Here is a 15,905-nt window from a genome sequence, read left to right as displayed (position 1 = left end):
CATACCTGTAAAATGGATACAGTAGACCACAGCAACATGATGTCAACCTAAACTACTTCATGTGTTAATATTTTCATATAAACAGGAAGGTAAGGATAAAGGGAACGCCCCAAATGAATGAATTTTCTACATAATTGAGGTTCCATTTTTTTTTTTAATTTTGGATGAACTTAGGGCATTCATTACACTCTCCCTTCTCAAACATATAAACATCGCCTGGCCTTTCTTTTAGGAAGTCAAGGTCATCAAGGAATGGTAACAGTTGTAGGTCATGCTGTGCTACAGAATTAACTTCCAGGAGTGGGGACACAGAGCCCTTCACCCCTAAATGAACCAAATGATTTTGAGCATTTGTTTATGGGCTTCTGTAAGCAATGGGTGTGCTCTGACTGTCTCCCTCCTCACCGCAGTGATGCATTTGTGCTCTACTTTCGGGTGTAATACGGTGTTCACTTCAAGTACCTGCTTCCTCCTCTCCATACGAGATAGGCATCTCAAAGCAGTGCGGCCAGAGGGGCAGAAGTGCAGCTCACGACAGTCCCAGGCAAATTATTCACCTCACATACATGTAGACGACGGATGTGCTGTTTTAATGAATGGGTCTTGTAACATCTCTTTTTCAATATGAGATTTTTTTTTAAGTTTCTCTTCTTTGTCATGTTTGAGACAACTGAGCCTGCAGAATATGTCAGCATGAGACAGGCCGTGGGAGCTGGCAGAGAACTTGGTCTTGTTGAACATCAGCTCTGTGCTAGAAACCGAGTCATTGAGCTAATCCTCACGGCAGCGGGGGCGACAGGTAGTATTTTCTCCTTTACAAAGGCGGAGACTGAGGGAGACTAGTTTGCAGGCTGTAATAGAGCAAGAACACTACAGTGGACCCCGTGTTGGGAGGGGGCTATAATTGATTTTTAAATATAATTTATACTAAAAAAAATGTCATAGCCCCATATACAAAGTTCACCAGCTAAATTCCTTTCTCCAAACAGGGGCCTTGTTAATTGCAAAAAAAAAAAAAAAAAGACAAAGATCCAGGAAAATAGCAATTATCTTGATTAGCTCATTGAAATGGAAATACACTAAATAATTCAATTTCCCCCATTGCCTGGTAGAAACCCCTTATACATTATTTAGCCAATACAGGGGTTTCTTTGTCAGAGCAAATCTGTTCACGCAATTAGTTCCCAAGGTCACTCCCTTTATCAAATCCCAAACTGAATGCAAACACATCACTGCTGTGTGTCAGACCCTTTCCCCCAATATCTGTACAGCACCTCGAGTTTGCAAGCCCCTGGGCCTGACACAGAAATGCATTGACAAGGGTCTCCCCAGTCAGTAAGAATTACCATCTGCGTGTTCCTTTCACCTATGAACACACCAGGCTCAAAGAAAGTGCATGATAAGCTTCGAGTCATGCAGTCGGTATAAAGCCAGAGCATAGTGGGTGCTCCTCCTGCAGCTCTGCATCTCCTGGCATTCATGAAGCTGAGGCAGCCTGGGCTACATGCACAGTGAGTTCCAAGCCAGAGCTGTGCTACATAGTGAGACCCTGTCTCCAGAAGAGAAGCAAGCAAGGAAGCTGACAGAATGAGGCTAGTTCCAAAGTTGACTCTCTGGGTGGGAATAAGCCACAAACTCCCCCATGTCCTGTAGGAGAAAGTGGCTCCAGCCTCCCACAGTGCCCATGACAGCTCCTCTTATAACTACACCAGCAGTAAATATGTGGGTTCCTTACTAATTCTTTAAATTCATTTCTGCTTCAAGTTTAGGGCTTGCCACCTCATAGGTGCTTAGTAAATATTTTATGAATGAAATGTTGACTCAGGAGGGGAAGGGAGATAAAGAAGGCACACACGCTGCCGTGAGAATACTAGATGCAGATCCTGGCTCCGGCATTATCGGTGCACCTGGCGGGACGCAGAATTCAATTCATACAGTTCAAATAAAATACTTGGCTTTTGGTCTGCGCCTGAGAGATATGAGAGCTAAAAAGAGCATCCTTCCCAACTTTACAATGAAAATAAGCCCGACAAGAGACAAATATATGTGTTTTCTTCAAATTCCTTCCCGGGGGTCTCAGGGCAAGCAACTGGCCCAAATCCAAGAACTCAACCCACAGAAAAGGACCACGTCTGTGCTCTGGCTTGCCTGGGTAGACATGGCCAAACACTGGAGTAGAAGTTTAGCCAGAGCTGCAGAAATTAATGTGGGAAGTGCATGTCTTCTTCATGATCCTCCTGACCCCTGCAAACTACAACAGGGGTTTCTACATATATATGCATGCACACGCGCGTGCGCACACACACACACATGCACACACACATACAGAAAATCTTAAGGAACCCACTCTCACAATTGACATGATGGAGGGGCCCAGCAGCTGCTAAGGGGAATCATAGTACCAGCCCACTCCACCCATGCCTTTCTCACCCTATCCCCAATAAGGAGCAAGGGGAAAGGGCATCCGCACATTCTCCTCAGACACTGGTGAAAATCCACTCAGCTCAATGGGAGACAAAGGAGGGGAGGATGGAATAACCGCTGCCGAGAGAAGGGTGGGGCTGGGTCTCCAGTCCAGGACTGCCACCTAAGAAGACCAGGAGCACGGAACAGCTCGGGCACCCTCGGGCACCTCCCCGGAAGCCCTGTCAGAACCATAGAGAATGCGCCCCTACCACCACAACTGCCTGAAATCTTGAAGCAAAAGCAAGCAAATACGGTAGAGGAAAGGATAGGGAGCAGGCCAGCACACGGAAGGAGACACCCCTCTAAGGCAGTACATAGGAAGAACCCAAGGCTGAAGGGGCAGTGACTTAGAGGCAGGGAAAAAGAGTAAATAACAGCTCTGGCAAAGCATTTTCTCAATCAAGGTACTGCTGAGAAGTTGGTGCCTGCAATGCACCAAGGCTAACCATACGGTGAACTTCGAAGCCAGCCCTACTCCTAAGGCTATGACCTCACACCCCCACACTCACCTCTGTCTCCTCTGTGTTACACAAGATGTCACGTTTTCCAGCTGATAGTGCAAAGAGACGAGAGAAAGCAAAAAAAACATAGCCATCAGACCCCCACATCCAGATATGACAGCAATGTTGAAAACCCCTTTCAGGGAATTTAAAACAACTGTAATTACATTAACAGCTCTAATGGAAAAGGTGGGCCGCGGGGCAAGATCAGATGGACGGTTTCAGCTGAGATGTGGGAAAAAAAGAATCAAATGGAAATGCTAAAACTGAGAACCACGGCCACAGAGATGAAGGATGCCTCTGATGGGCTCAGGGCTCTTGATGACAGCGTGACACAGTTGGGTCAATGGAAATTACCCAGACGGACACACAAAGAAGAAAAGATAAACCCACGGAGCGGGGCGTTCAGGAGCCAGGAGAGAATATCAAATGGCCAAATGTGCATGTCATAGAAGTCGAGAAAAGAGAGAATAGGCAGAAGAAATGCTTGAGCGAATAATGACTGATAATTAATAGTGGGCCACCGTCCAAAGACGCTCAGAGAGTGACAGGCCAAATACGCATGCACACACACACATACACAGGCGGAAACTTCTAAGCATATCACATTCAAACTATTGAAACGTAGAGAAAGGGGAATTTTCTGAAGACAGCCTAAAGACGGGGGAAAGATGGGATATTTTATAGGAGGGGGAAAAATGATAAAAAAAAAAAAAACAATCACAGCAAATTCTCACCAGAAACCCTGCAAACTAGAAGACAGGAATGCAAAAAGGAAAGTAAAACTAATATCTGACCACTAAGACGTGATTCCAAAAATGTGTTTAGATGAAGGCATCTAGAGGGACTGGTAAAGATAAGGGATCACAACAAGGAGCTGAGACCCACGGGCACTAAGAAGAATGAACAGCCATTACCAGCCTCCAGGCTAAGGGGGACATAGGACAAGTCACTGAAGCTGTAGCCTCGGTCAGAGACACCCCTCCAAAGAAGATGTGGTTGGCCAGCTGGGAAAGGGACCACAGGAGATAGTGAAGGAAACCATGTCCTGATCTCAGCTCTTTCCCATGCCCACCGCTGACTTAACCCCAATGAAGCAAACCAGCAGGGTGCCCAGTGTGCAATCTAAAGCCGCCAGCCTCTCAGGGAACAAAGAACGTCAAAGGGCAGGTCTCGCAGTCACCAACTGGCTCCATGTTCCATGGAAGAGGGAGAGCCAGGATTCCATCCCTGCTGGACGTGACTCCTAAGTGTTCTGTCCCATGCTGAGACACCTGGCCTTAGAACAGCATCCGTGAGCTTATAAAGTCTGCAGCTCTTATGGATCTCAGGAATCCGGAAGGCTAGAATTCATTGTTTGAACTCAGTCTTGCGGTAAATACTCAGTGTAAGTCATGACTGCAAAACCCAGAAAGTTCTCTGGCTCTGCCAGAACACAGGACCTGAGGAATGCCCGGTGATGTGATGTCATCCATTGCCGTGACTCGAAGCCGAGGGAACTACTGTTATAGCTGGCTTTGAACTCTAATTCTTTACCAACGGCACAGTGACCAGATCCTTTGCTGGTGACACTGGTATTTAGGACAATTACAGATGAAAGCCTTGAAAATCAACATCTTCGTTATCCAACCGAAAAGTCAAGATCAGCAAACGTTAAGTATCTCAGAGATAACTTGGCATATCCCCACCCCCACTTGCTGCACGTAGCGAGCTGCTAGCAGTGGAGTCCATGGTGTGAAGAAAGCCTTGGAGCACGTGTGAAGGTACCCTTTCACGGTCCTCTTCTGAAAGCCAAGTTCGCAGCAGCTCCATGAATCTTTTATGTGTCTTCTTTCACCATGCTGTAAAGATGCTTCGGAAAACTGGCGTGAAGAAAAGTCAGCGGAAAAGAAACCCTGGCAAGCCAATCATCTGGCCCTCTTTACCTCCCCCCTCCCAACGGGGACCTGGCTCTGCAGCAAAGTGAGCTGCAGCCGGAGCCAAGCAGAACCTCTTGACCCACTTGAGACTTCCAAACAGGATTCCATTTCCCCACTTTAAAGAAGAGATGAACACAAAGGTTTTTTTTTTTTTCCTTATCTGAAACAGCATCACTTTTATGGAAAGTTTGTCCAAAAAAAAAAAAAAAAAAAAAAACACAGTCTTTACGGTCAAGCAGACCTGATTTTGAATCTGCATCCTTCTATGACCTGTGTCCTTTTAGGCAAGACGATCATCCTCTCTGACCTCCGTCACTGTCATTCGTAAGACGACAATAACAATCCCTACCCTGAAAGATGCTAATAAACATGATGCTTGATACCACCTGAAAAGCACTCGGAACATTAACAAGCTCTTCTTTCTTCATATAGAAGGGGATATAAAGTAGATGACGGTTCTTAATCAGACCCCAAAAAATCAACAAAAATCGCCAGCATTCCCTTATTCAGTCAGTGAGCATCGCAGAGCAGAATCTCCATGCTCAGTCTCTTCCAGGCACTGAGAAACCGACAAGGCCCCTGTCCTCAAGGATCTTAAATTCTAATGTCAGGAGGCAGGTAAACAAGATAACAAAAATAGTGACAAGAACACAGAACAGTAATGAAGTAGAGAAGGGGGTGTCTGTTTTACAAACAGTCCCTGACTGTTTGTTAGTGTATTTGAACTGAAGCACACCAGATGTTGAAAGGAACTAGCTGGGCTTGTACTCAAAGGCAGCCATCAACCTCTGCAAACAGAAGAGCACCCCAGCACAACCTGGGCATGGGATGTTTGGAGCAGAAGCACAGAGACTCCAAGGAAGCTCAGAAGAGCAAGCTCAAAGAGACACAGGAAGGAGTCGGGTCACGTAGCCAACCTTCATTCACTTTATTAAGTACTCCAAGTTGTGGGCATTCAGCCAGGACAAGCTGAATCCCTCCCTTCAGGGGCCAACATTCCACGGAGGACAGTCCTAGGATATGGAAGGCCCTGCTGAGACGTTCAGAAGTTCACGTCTACTGCGTATTTGTGAGATGAGCATTAGTATGGTCAGCCATGGCGAAGGAAGCATAGCTGCCACAGTTACACCATGAGCCTGCCTGTGTTACTACTGGCTGTGGTCAGACAGAGCCGAGTGTGGGCCTCCAGGCTCACCTCTGTCAAGGGTAGAGACAGGACCCCTGCTCAGACTGTTCCATCTCTCCTGTTTATAGAAGAAAACATACCAGTGCTTCGGGAGTGTCTGTCATAGAAAGCACGACTGTCAGGCCAGAGAGATGACACACACCTGTCATCCGTCACCTGTAAGGTGGAGGCGGAGAGGTCACCCCCCAGCTGCACAGTCAGCTCAAAGCCAGCCTAGGCTACACCAGATAAAGGTGGAGGCGGAAAGGTCACCCCCACCCCAGCTGCACAGTCAGCTCAAAGCCAGCCTAGGCTACACCAGACACAGTCTCAAAATAACACACCAAATCAACAAACAAACAAAAGCCATGATAAGCAGAATTAAGACAATGTCTCAACATCACCCAAACAGACCCGGCGCCCAAAGCAACCACTTGGAGCTGGAGCTGTCTTTCCCTGGTGTCTCTCCCATGCCACAGTGACTCTCAGCAGGTCCATGGGGTCGTGCAGAGGCAGCCCACAGGGCAGAGGGCTCAGGGCCCGGATCGTGGGGGGCTCCAGTTCTCCCCACGATGTGAAAGGTAGAATACTCGGATAGGATAATCGCAGGTATTGATCAAGAGGCCGGGGGATCGATTTCTCAATCCATTGGCATTTCTCAAGCTCTGGGAGACACTGAAATTAATGACTAGGAGACCAAAATTTATAAATTGGCTGTTCCATTTGATGTTCATTGAATTAAGACATTCAGTCCTTCTAATGGAATATGTGAAGAGTGGAAATTACTGGGTTTGGGCTGTGGCGTGTAAAATGAAAACCAGATCTTGAAGGCACAGGACCTTTTCATTGTATCTTCCTCTGGCTCGATTTAATTATGCATTACAATCTACCTTCCATAATAATTGCAATTGTCCACCTGCTGCAAAGCCGCCTTCTGTTTGGAGATGAACACTCGGGGGAGAAGCCTGGGGAGAGGGCTGAAGTACAACTTAATGAGAGCGGTTGCTTCTAGATCTGTGCTTCCAGCAGAAGTTTACCGTGCACCTACTGTGTGCCCACGTCTGCCAAGTCCTGCAGGAGGCAGTGTGTGAATGAACCATGGTCTCTTCTCCCCATGCCCACTGTATTCATTTATTTGTTACTTTCCAACCGTTTCTGACTTTCCCAAATGATGCTGAGGCAGGGATGAACTGAGAGCCAGTGCCCCTGCATCACAGCGGTGGCAGATGACAGGATCCAGGCCGTGTGACTAGAGCTGTCTTGACCTGCAGCGCTCAGTCATGGTCCCAGGAGGGAGCCGACTCGTACCCCAGCCTCCCCAAACACTCTAGCAGGAAGCAAGGCCTTTCCATGCTGGCTGCAGACAGGCAAGGCTATCCTTTCCGCCACATGGGCTCCGGAAAGAAAGATTCAGATAAGTGATGTCTTTTCCTGCTGGATAGCAGCAGGGGAGGTCGCACCTAGGAAACCCCGCCAAGCCCTGGACAAGGAGAAGTTGGAGACTGGGGAGTAGATCTGACCAGAAAGAAAGGGCAGACCGTGCAAAGCCACTGCCTGAACATGGCTCGCACACATTCTGCTCTGATAATCACAACAACGGGTGTTCAACACTGACACGGAAGAGAGACAGGTTTGATTGGTTTTACATACCCACGTCACAGCCCATCCCTGAGGGCAGCCAGGGCAGGAACCTGGAGGTAAGAGCTCAAGCAGAGCCCACTGAGGGATGCTTCTTCCTGGCTGGGTCCCTCCGCCTAGCACAGAGAGCTTTCTTATGCAGCTCATGCCCACCTGCCTAGGGATGGTGCCACCCACAGAGGACTGGGGCCTCCTAGCTCCATTAGCACTTAAGAAAACACTCCCACAGGCATGGTCACAGGCCAGTCTGATCAAGACAATCTTTTCATTGACGTATCCTCTTCCCAGGTGACTCTAAGTTAGGGTCAGTGTGACAGCTGAGGTCAACCATGACACGTCCCATCCTCTTGCCCGTCACTAAGTGCCAACCCTTCGGTCTCTAGGTATGACACCTTTGGTCGCCTGACCAACGTGACCTTTCCAACTGGCCAGGTGAGCAGTTTCCGGAGCGACACAGACAGCTCCGTGCACGTGCAGGTAGAGACCTCCAGCAAGGATGATGTCACCATAACCACCAACCTGTCTGCCTCGGGTGCCTTCTACACCCTGTTGCAAGGTAAGTCATCCGGGGCCTGAGGCCTTTAAGACCCAGAGGTGAAGACCAAGACCAAGACTCCCTCTTGGTTTGTCTCCATTCTGCCTTCTCATTTGCCAAGCATGCCAGGCAGAGGCCTGGAAATCCTCTCCCAGAAACTTGGGGGAGGGGGCGATTGTCCATTGTCCTGTCCTATTATCTTCAGAACAAAGGGGAGAGAATCCTTTGGCCGCCTCCTCTGCTCTTGTAATGGCTCCCAGATTTTTCCCCTCACGCTAGTGCAAGGGAGGCAGAAGACACAAGTAATCACACCTAACTGTGGTGCGGAGAGATCCTCCCAGAAGCCCAGGAGAGGTCTGTGCCTCCGCCAGGACTCACTCTGAGGGAAAGAGACCCTTCCTTCCATGCATCCGTCAGACCGTCCCAAATATGGCTTGTGACGTCAGCTTCAGGTCAATGACAGTGAGGGAGTCTTGCTGTGAATTCCCTACCCTACCTAGACTGTTCCCAAAGGAAGTAGGGACCCCCACGCACTGAAACTTGGTTGGATTTAAGAAAATTCAGCGTCACTTAGGAAAGCTCCGGCTGCCCTTCCCCTTCCTCCCCTGGCTTGATGCACTCCCAAAGCCTCGACTCAACATCCAATAGCAAAAGAAGCTTTGCACTGGGCATCTGAGATTCAGTTCTAGCTCCGTCTTTGCTACCTGAGTGCCACAGTGCTCACGTTTCTTCTTCGGGGAAAAAAAAGGCATGGTGAATGGGTTCTGGATAGCGTGGAGTCCCTGAGTGAACCTGAGGCACCTGTGCCCGCTGCACAATGCGTGTTCCCGTTGCCATGAACTGGAGAGGGGTCAACTCTTCTTCCCCGAGCCTCAGTTTCTTAATCTTGGAAATGGAGCAGCATTATAAGATCTGCCTCACAGAGTTGCCTAGATACACGACAGACAGAATTTGTAAAGAGACCAGCATGGGCCAGGCACAGGGTACTGCTCAGAAGACACTTGCTGGATTAACTCAGTGATTAGCAAGCCGTTGGATTTACCACAAGGAGGCAAACGTTTCTGCTTTCATTACTGGTTTAGTTACCACACATAGTTTCTCCCTTTCAAAAAGCTGGATGAAAAATAGCAGCCATTAAAGAAAGAGAGATCATGCCCAGGAATTCCTTTCTTTTAGTGAGGAGTTGGAACACATCACAGGGTGTGTGCTATGGCAGAGTTATTGCCAAGAGAAGGTCCCAGACCCCATCCAGTAAGAACCCTGCCCGACCTAGGACAGCAAAGACAATGATTGTTAAGATGTGGGGCCTTCTGGCGAGTTTCTTCCCTCAAGAACTGTTACGTCTGCATACTTTACACTGCTATGTCTACTTTAATAAGATTTTTATGGCTAGGCAACTTTTTAAAATTCGAAAGTGCCACATTTCTCAGGTTAAAAAAGTCCCACCATTTAATCCCAGCTTTTCAGGCGGGGGTGAATCAAAATACAATGTCCAGCATACATGCCTAGAACCCCAACTCCAGAAACATCGGAACATGAAAAGCACACCCTAGAATACAGGGACGAGCGGTACCTATTTTCTGCCTGGCACCCCTGCAGGTTGCCCGTCTGTTCTGTGTCCCAGACTCGGATGCTCAGCCTGGCCGCCATCTCAGGAGCCTCTCCTTGTCAGAAATCTGTTTCACTCTCATCTCAGGTCTGAACTACGAGAAATAATGAGAAGGAGCTGCTAATGAGTGGCATCCTTGGGCCGGCACAGCCCACACTAACCAGGACCGCGTGTGGGCTGGACCTCCCCGCACGCTGGTCCATCCAGAGTCAACCGTAATGGACGCATGTGCATTCAGCGAGGAGACGCTTTACGAGATGAATTGACACAGGCTTTCCCACTCTTCAGATGGAAGCAAAATACAGATTGTCGGTGAACGATGCATAGCAACATTGAGGCCGACTGCAGAATCCCTGCAAGCGGTACCGCGTGGAAAGATGGAATGGGGAAGAGAGAAGGAAGGCCTGAGTGGATGTCACCTTAGCGGGGAGATTCAGCAAGGGCTTCCCATGAAAACTATCTTTTTAAAAAGACAGATTGATCTTGTTCCATGTGTATGGGCATTTTGCCTGCAGGTATAAAAGTGCAACACATTCGTGTCTGGTGCCCATGGAAGCCAAAAGAGGGGACCAGATAGGTCCCCTGGAACTGGAACTACAGACTGTTGTGAGCTGCTGTGTGGATGTTGGGAATTGAACCCAAGTCCTCTGCAAGAGCAGCAAATATCTTAACCAGAGATTCGTCTTGCTGTAATCCCCAGCACAATGTTTTTATGGTTTAACATAGCCTGGGACATACCTAATTTAATCCACTGAATACTCACCAAGCACATAGAATAACAATAAAGCTACCTATCATATTTTGAAGACTTCTCAGCTAAAAAAGATATATGACCGCTTGTGTCAGACTTCTTTCACTTAGTGATAATTGATAATATATTTTCTTACAGTTTTATTAGTAGTTGGAAAAACTGAAACAAGCTGGGCAGTTAATCCCAGCACTCGGGAGGCAGAGGCAGGCGGATCTCTGTGAGTTCAAGGCCAGCCTGGTCTATAGAGTAAGTTCCAGGATAGGCTCCAAAGCCCATCACAGAGAAATCGGTCTCCAAAAACCAAAAAGAAAATAACAACAACAACAACAAAAAAAGCAAGCTAAAACAAATTAAACGTCTATCTGGTATTATTAAATAAATTGTATTGCCATTTAATGGAAGACTGTAGTTATTATGAAAAATATTTATTAAAAATATTTAATGGCATGATATGAGGCATTGGATGATGGAAAACTCCACAGTAACCATTTGACTCTGTAAATGCATTAGGAAATATTGTAAATTCTACAGATATACAAAATATTTCCGATGGTTTTGAGTAGTGGGCTTATGCATAGTCTCCTAGTTTTTCTCAGTGGTGATGCATTGCTTCTATAGTTGCGGGGGGCACATTTTGACCCCCGTCCCAGCCTCTGCCTTCCCTCATCTTAAGCGTCTTTGCTCTCCTCTCCTTCAGACCAAGTCCGGAACAGCTACTACATCGGGGCTGATGGCTCCCTGCGGCTACTGCTAGCCAACGGCATGGAAGTGGCCCTGCAGACCGAGCCACACCTGCTGGCTGGCACCGTCAACCCCACTGTGGGCAAGAGGAACGTCACACTGCCCATCGACAATGGCCTCAACCTGGTGGAATGGCGGCAGCGCAAGGAGCAGGCTCGCGGGCAGGTCACAGTCTTCGGGCGCCGTCTGCGGGTGAGCATAATTTTGCAGGCACCAATCTGGTGGGTGGGGGGGGTGGGGTTCAGAGAAGCAAATTCCATTTTTAAGACTCTCCCCAAAACCTCAGTTTCCTCATCTGCCGTAGGGAGAGCTGAGACCATGAACCACATGTAACAAAGGACTGTGGGACATCCTTTTCGGTTTTGATGGGTTCGGGAACATGGCTGACTTTGTGGTTGAGCCTACACTGAGTTTCCAGCTTATTTTCTTCTGTGGACTGAACGTGGGCATGTCAGTCATCTTAGAGCTCCAGTGTCAGTCCCTGGGAGATAAAACCTATTTTACGTGCCATTCCAAGGACCAGAAGTGACATGCACAGTGTCTCACAGAGGGCTTGGCACAGCACACATCAGGGATCAGTAACTTCTGCAGCTTATGTCATTATTGCTAGGATGTTGTTACTGCCCACCCACCCCCCACCCCCCATTTCAAAATGTAAAGGGTTAAAGGGCAAAGAGCATCAATGCAGGAACTCAATAGCTGAGCACTTGTCTGCTGGGTCCTTAGCATGGGAACAAAGAAGAGACCAGGGCTAAGGGAGCCTGGGGCTTTGGGTCAGTGGTTGAGTGTTTACCCAGCAGATTGCGCAGCAAAGCACAGTACAAAGCAGAAGACAAGGGCTGTACAAAGGGACAGCTGGTGACCTGGACCTGGCTCTCTGCCCAGCACCTCGTTGAACACAGGTGCTCAGGAGACAGCTGCTGAGCCGCAGTGAACCACAGAAACATCCACACAGCAACACTGAACTCTCGATTCCAACAACCAAGAAAGCTAAGACCTTCCCATCTTCAACGTGGGGCAAAGTCCAGAAAACAAGTGACTGTTTCAGATTCATGTGATTAGGTGTTGTAGATCCTGGGAAAGAGACCCATGTCAGAAGCAGCAATGGTGGAGTGACTTATCCAATAGCAAAACCCAGAGCCACAAAAGCCAGGTTTCCTTTGCACCCTCAAGGGCTAGCTAGCTAATGTGGAAACCTGCCCCCTACTAGTTCCTGGCTGTCTTTGTTCCTGACACCATCTGTGGTCTCACTAAACACTCATCTGCTTTCTCAAGAGCCCTTCAATGCACCTCTGAGGCAGCGAGCCAAAGGGGAAGTTTGACCTAGGTTGGATTCCCGCTGGGCCTCTTGTGTAGCCTCCAGCAACTGCTCTGAGCCTAAACATCCTCAGCAGCCGTGGGACGCTGGTGCATTCAAGGTACCTAGCTAGCCCAGGGCTGCAGATCCCAGGTGCTCAGGAAAGGGCAGTGATTAGGGCTCTTAGGAGTGCCTCTCTACCATGTGAACAGGACCAGAAGTTTCCCAGGCTTTTAATTGGTCCCTCTCCCAGCCGGAGATAGATGATACTCTAGTCCGGTGGCCACGTCTCTGCTGCCTCCCAAAATAAATGGCCACCCACAGTGGCGGTGTGTGGAATGAGAATGTTAGCCGGGTGTACCTCTCCATAATGGGGCTCATTTTTTATACAGCTGGGAGGTTGTTTTTAATAAAGAAAGATGTAAAATAATCTCATTGCCGCCGCTGCCAAGCACAGGAAACACAAGGTGCTTCCCCCCATGAACTGTTCAACTCGGTTTTATTAATTTTGTCACAGAGGTACAGATCCCCTTCTCCACTAGCGTCCTCGGGTATGGGGGAGGCTGTCTAGGTGGCACCAACCCTGAGGGTATAAAAGAACCTCCCAAAACATGCTTTTTAAATGTGCCCATCGCTGTTGGCAGTGTGGCCCCCTCTTCTCGCGTACCCTCTCTGCAAAGAACACGGGATGAGCTTCCGGCGCCTCTGATTTTTCATGGGAATTGTCTGCCACACAGTTTTTGCTTCTGCAATTGTGTTTGATTACCCTAGGGAAGGCAAGCTTATTATAACCAGGCCATTCACAGCTACAGCCGTCTCCGCGGCATCATTATAAATCCTGATTTTCGGGGCCTTGACATTTGTACAGGGAGACTGGGGGAAGACACACACATATCTCTCCTTCCTCTAGGACTAACCATGGTCATGTGCTGTCATTTAGTGGAAATAATTATAGCCATTTATCCAGCGCCTTCTATGCACCTACTTGTCCACGGGTGCTTATTCATAGTCTAGAGTCTAGCGGGAGACTCAGAGAAGTAAAGGTACTTGGGCAAGGTCACACAGGAAAGCTGGTCTCCTCCTCGAGGTTGGAATTCCAACCTTAACCCTGACCCCTGCCTACACCCAAACCCTCTTCTAAATGCACAGATCCCAAAACGACCTTTGACTTCCTCAAGCCACTCATGCATTTTACATCGTGTGACCTAAAAACCTGAGCCCCTTAGGTCTTCCTGCTTGTCAGACTTACTAAACGACAAGTAGAAGAGACAGCAAAGGTGCCCCCTGTGCCCTGTTGGGCCAGCACCCCTCCCTAGCCCCACCAGTAAACATTAGCTTTGAAGAACCTGTGAACATTTGGGGACAGACATGGTGGTACCGTTTGTAATCCTGGCGCTGGGAAGGCAGAGAGGATAGGCCCCTGAGGTTCACTGGGCAGCCAGCCTAGCCTAAATAGAAAGTTCCAGGTTCCTGTGTATCCCAACTCGAACACACAAACACATACAGAGTTCCAACGTGCAGCTTCCTTTATGGAAGTCTATACTTCCGACTCACAAAGGAAGCTGAGCTAGCGGCAGCCTCACAGACCCCAGGGAGACTACGCTGGGGCTCCTGACCCTGGAGGCAAAAGCAAAGTCCTCTAACAGAGTTAGAACTAGTTCCGACTATAATGAACTATGAGGAGAAAAACACAGGAGGTGTGAATGCCCCTGCCTCCCAGCCACCTCTGAGGAGAAACAGATGCCTTGACTGTGGGCAAAAACAGGAGAGACCCAAATCATAGCAAGTAGAGGGCCCCAGGAATGCCAGGACTTGCTCAGAAAGCCTTCAAGTATCTACTGCACCAGCGAGAGTCAAGTCCACAGATCTGCAGCTTCCCTGCGCTCGGTGACCTCGGAATCCAACACAGCACAGCGTCTGGCTCATAGCAGACAGATCAGGTGTTGATTTGCTGGGCTCACTTGGCAGTTCCGATTTTAGGAGCTAAGAAGGATCTGACTTCCTCCTCCTCCCCTTCTTCTTCTTTTAAATAAGTTCCCATTAATGTATCACATGATAAGATCATGTGTCTTCTACAGCCACAGATGCTGTATGCTCATTACCCATGTTGTCTTTATTCCTACAAGAGGCCAAGAAGTACATTTTTTTTTCCTGTTGTGCAGATAAGGAAACCTCAAAGAGCTCACAGATGGCAGAGTGAGGTTTGATGCCCACAACCCCCGGTGCTGCCTTCTTTTCTCAGGAACTCGACACAGTTGTTGGCCCTCAGGGCCACATCGTCCATGCCCACACCCAGAGCCCCTCTCTTTCTTGTCCCTTTCCCAGGTTCACAACCGAAACCTCCTGTCTCTGGACTTTGACCGTGTCACACGCACAGAGAAGATCTACGATGACCACCGCAAGTTCACCCTCCGGATCCTGTACGACCAGGCAGGGAGGCCAAGCCTCTGGTCGCCTAGCAGCAGGCTGAATGGGGTTAATGTGACCTACTCCCCTGGGGGTCACATTGCCGGAATCCAAAGGGGCATCATGTCTGAGAGGATGGAATATGATCAGGCAGGGCGCATCACGTCCCGGATCTTTGCAGATGGGAAGATGTGGAGCTACACATACTTAGAGAAGGTGGGTGTCTGCCTCCCTTCTTCCATGGCCTTGCCACATAGAAGGCTGATCATTGTGGCTTTATTTTTTATGATGGTACCACTACGCTACCCAAGGTGTGCTTGAACTCCTGGGCTCCTCCACGGATCCTCCTGTCTTGGCCTGCTGAGCAACTGAAGGCATTCTCTAGGGCACCTGCTTTCCTCATTGCCTGTGTGCACATCTGCCTCTGTGCCAGCATCACCCCTTTTCTAGGTACCCCAGTTTACCAAGCCTTGCCTGATGACCTCAGAGGAATGAATCTGACTGTTGAGGTTTCCAAAAGGGGAGATGTGCATTTTCTAAGGGGAAAGGGGGTCCCAGGAGGAAAACGGGTTTAGTGCAGTGAGGAAAAGGTCCTAAGCCAGGAAAACACAGAAGTCGTGCTGATGGAGAACAGGAGGCCCGCCCACCATATTGGATGATAATGTAGGACCTTCCTAGAGTGGCTCACGAGGATGCTCACACAGGACCAGTTCCTGCTTCCAGAACCATCACACAGTGTGCAGCCTCATCCTGGATATCCAAGCCTGGAGGTCACCTCAGAGGCACAGCAAACTCAATCCCCTGCTGCTAATCCTGGGTGCGGGCCTAGCAGATCCCTTCCACTTTGGGTCAGGATTCACTTCCCCCAGAAACTAGGA

At 48.7% G+C, this 15,905-nt stretch overlaps 1 protein-coding gene across 8 annotated transcripts in view; it reads left to right on the top strand.

The window, feature by feature from the left end:
• Positions 1 to 15,905, top strand: part of LOC121459150 (teneurin-4) — a 667,715-nt gene that overhangs the window by 637,871 nt on the left and 13,939 nt on the right. For all 8 annotated transcript variants that reach the window (XM_041669301.1, XM_041669124.1, XM_041669214.1 and 5 more), the window contains 3 exons: positions 8,072 to 8,244; positions 11,281 to 11,516; positions 14,947 to 15,243. In XM_041669301.1, coding sequence (XP_041525235.1) covers positions 8,072 to 8,244; positions 11,281 to 11,516; positions 14,947 to 15,243 — 706 coding nt within the window. The remainder of the gene's footprint in view (positions 1 to 8,071; positions 8,245 to 11,280; positions 11,517 to 14,946; positions 15,244 to 15,905) is intronic.

This window comes from Microtus oregoni, unplaced genomic scaffold, assembly GCF_018167655.1.
Source record: "Microtus oregoni isolate MIOR12 unplaced genomic scaffold, Mior012 000000F_ref0000247, whole genome shotgun sequence".
In the NCBI taxonomy this organism is placed as follows: Eukaryota; Metazoa; Chordata; class Mammalia; order Rodentia; family Cricetidae; genus Microtus; species Microtus oregoni.
Note: the sequence above shows the minus strand (reverse complement) of the source record. Positions and strands in the feature narration are given on the sequence as shown.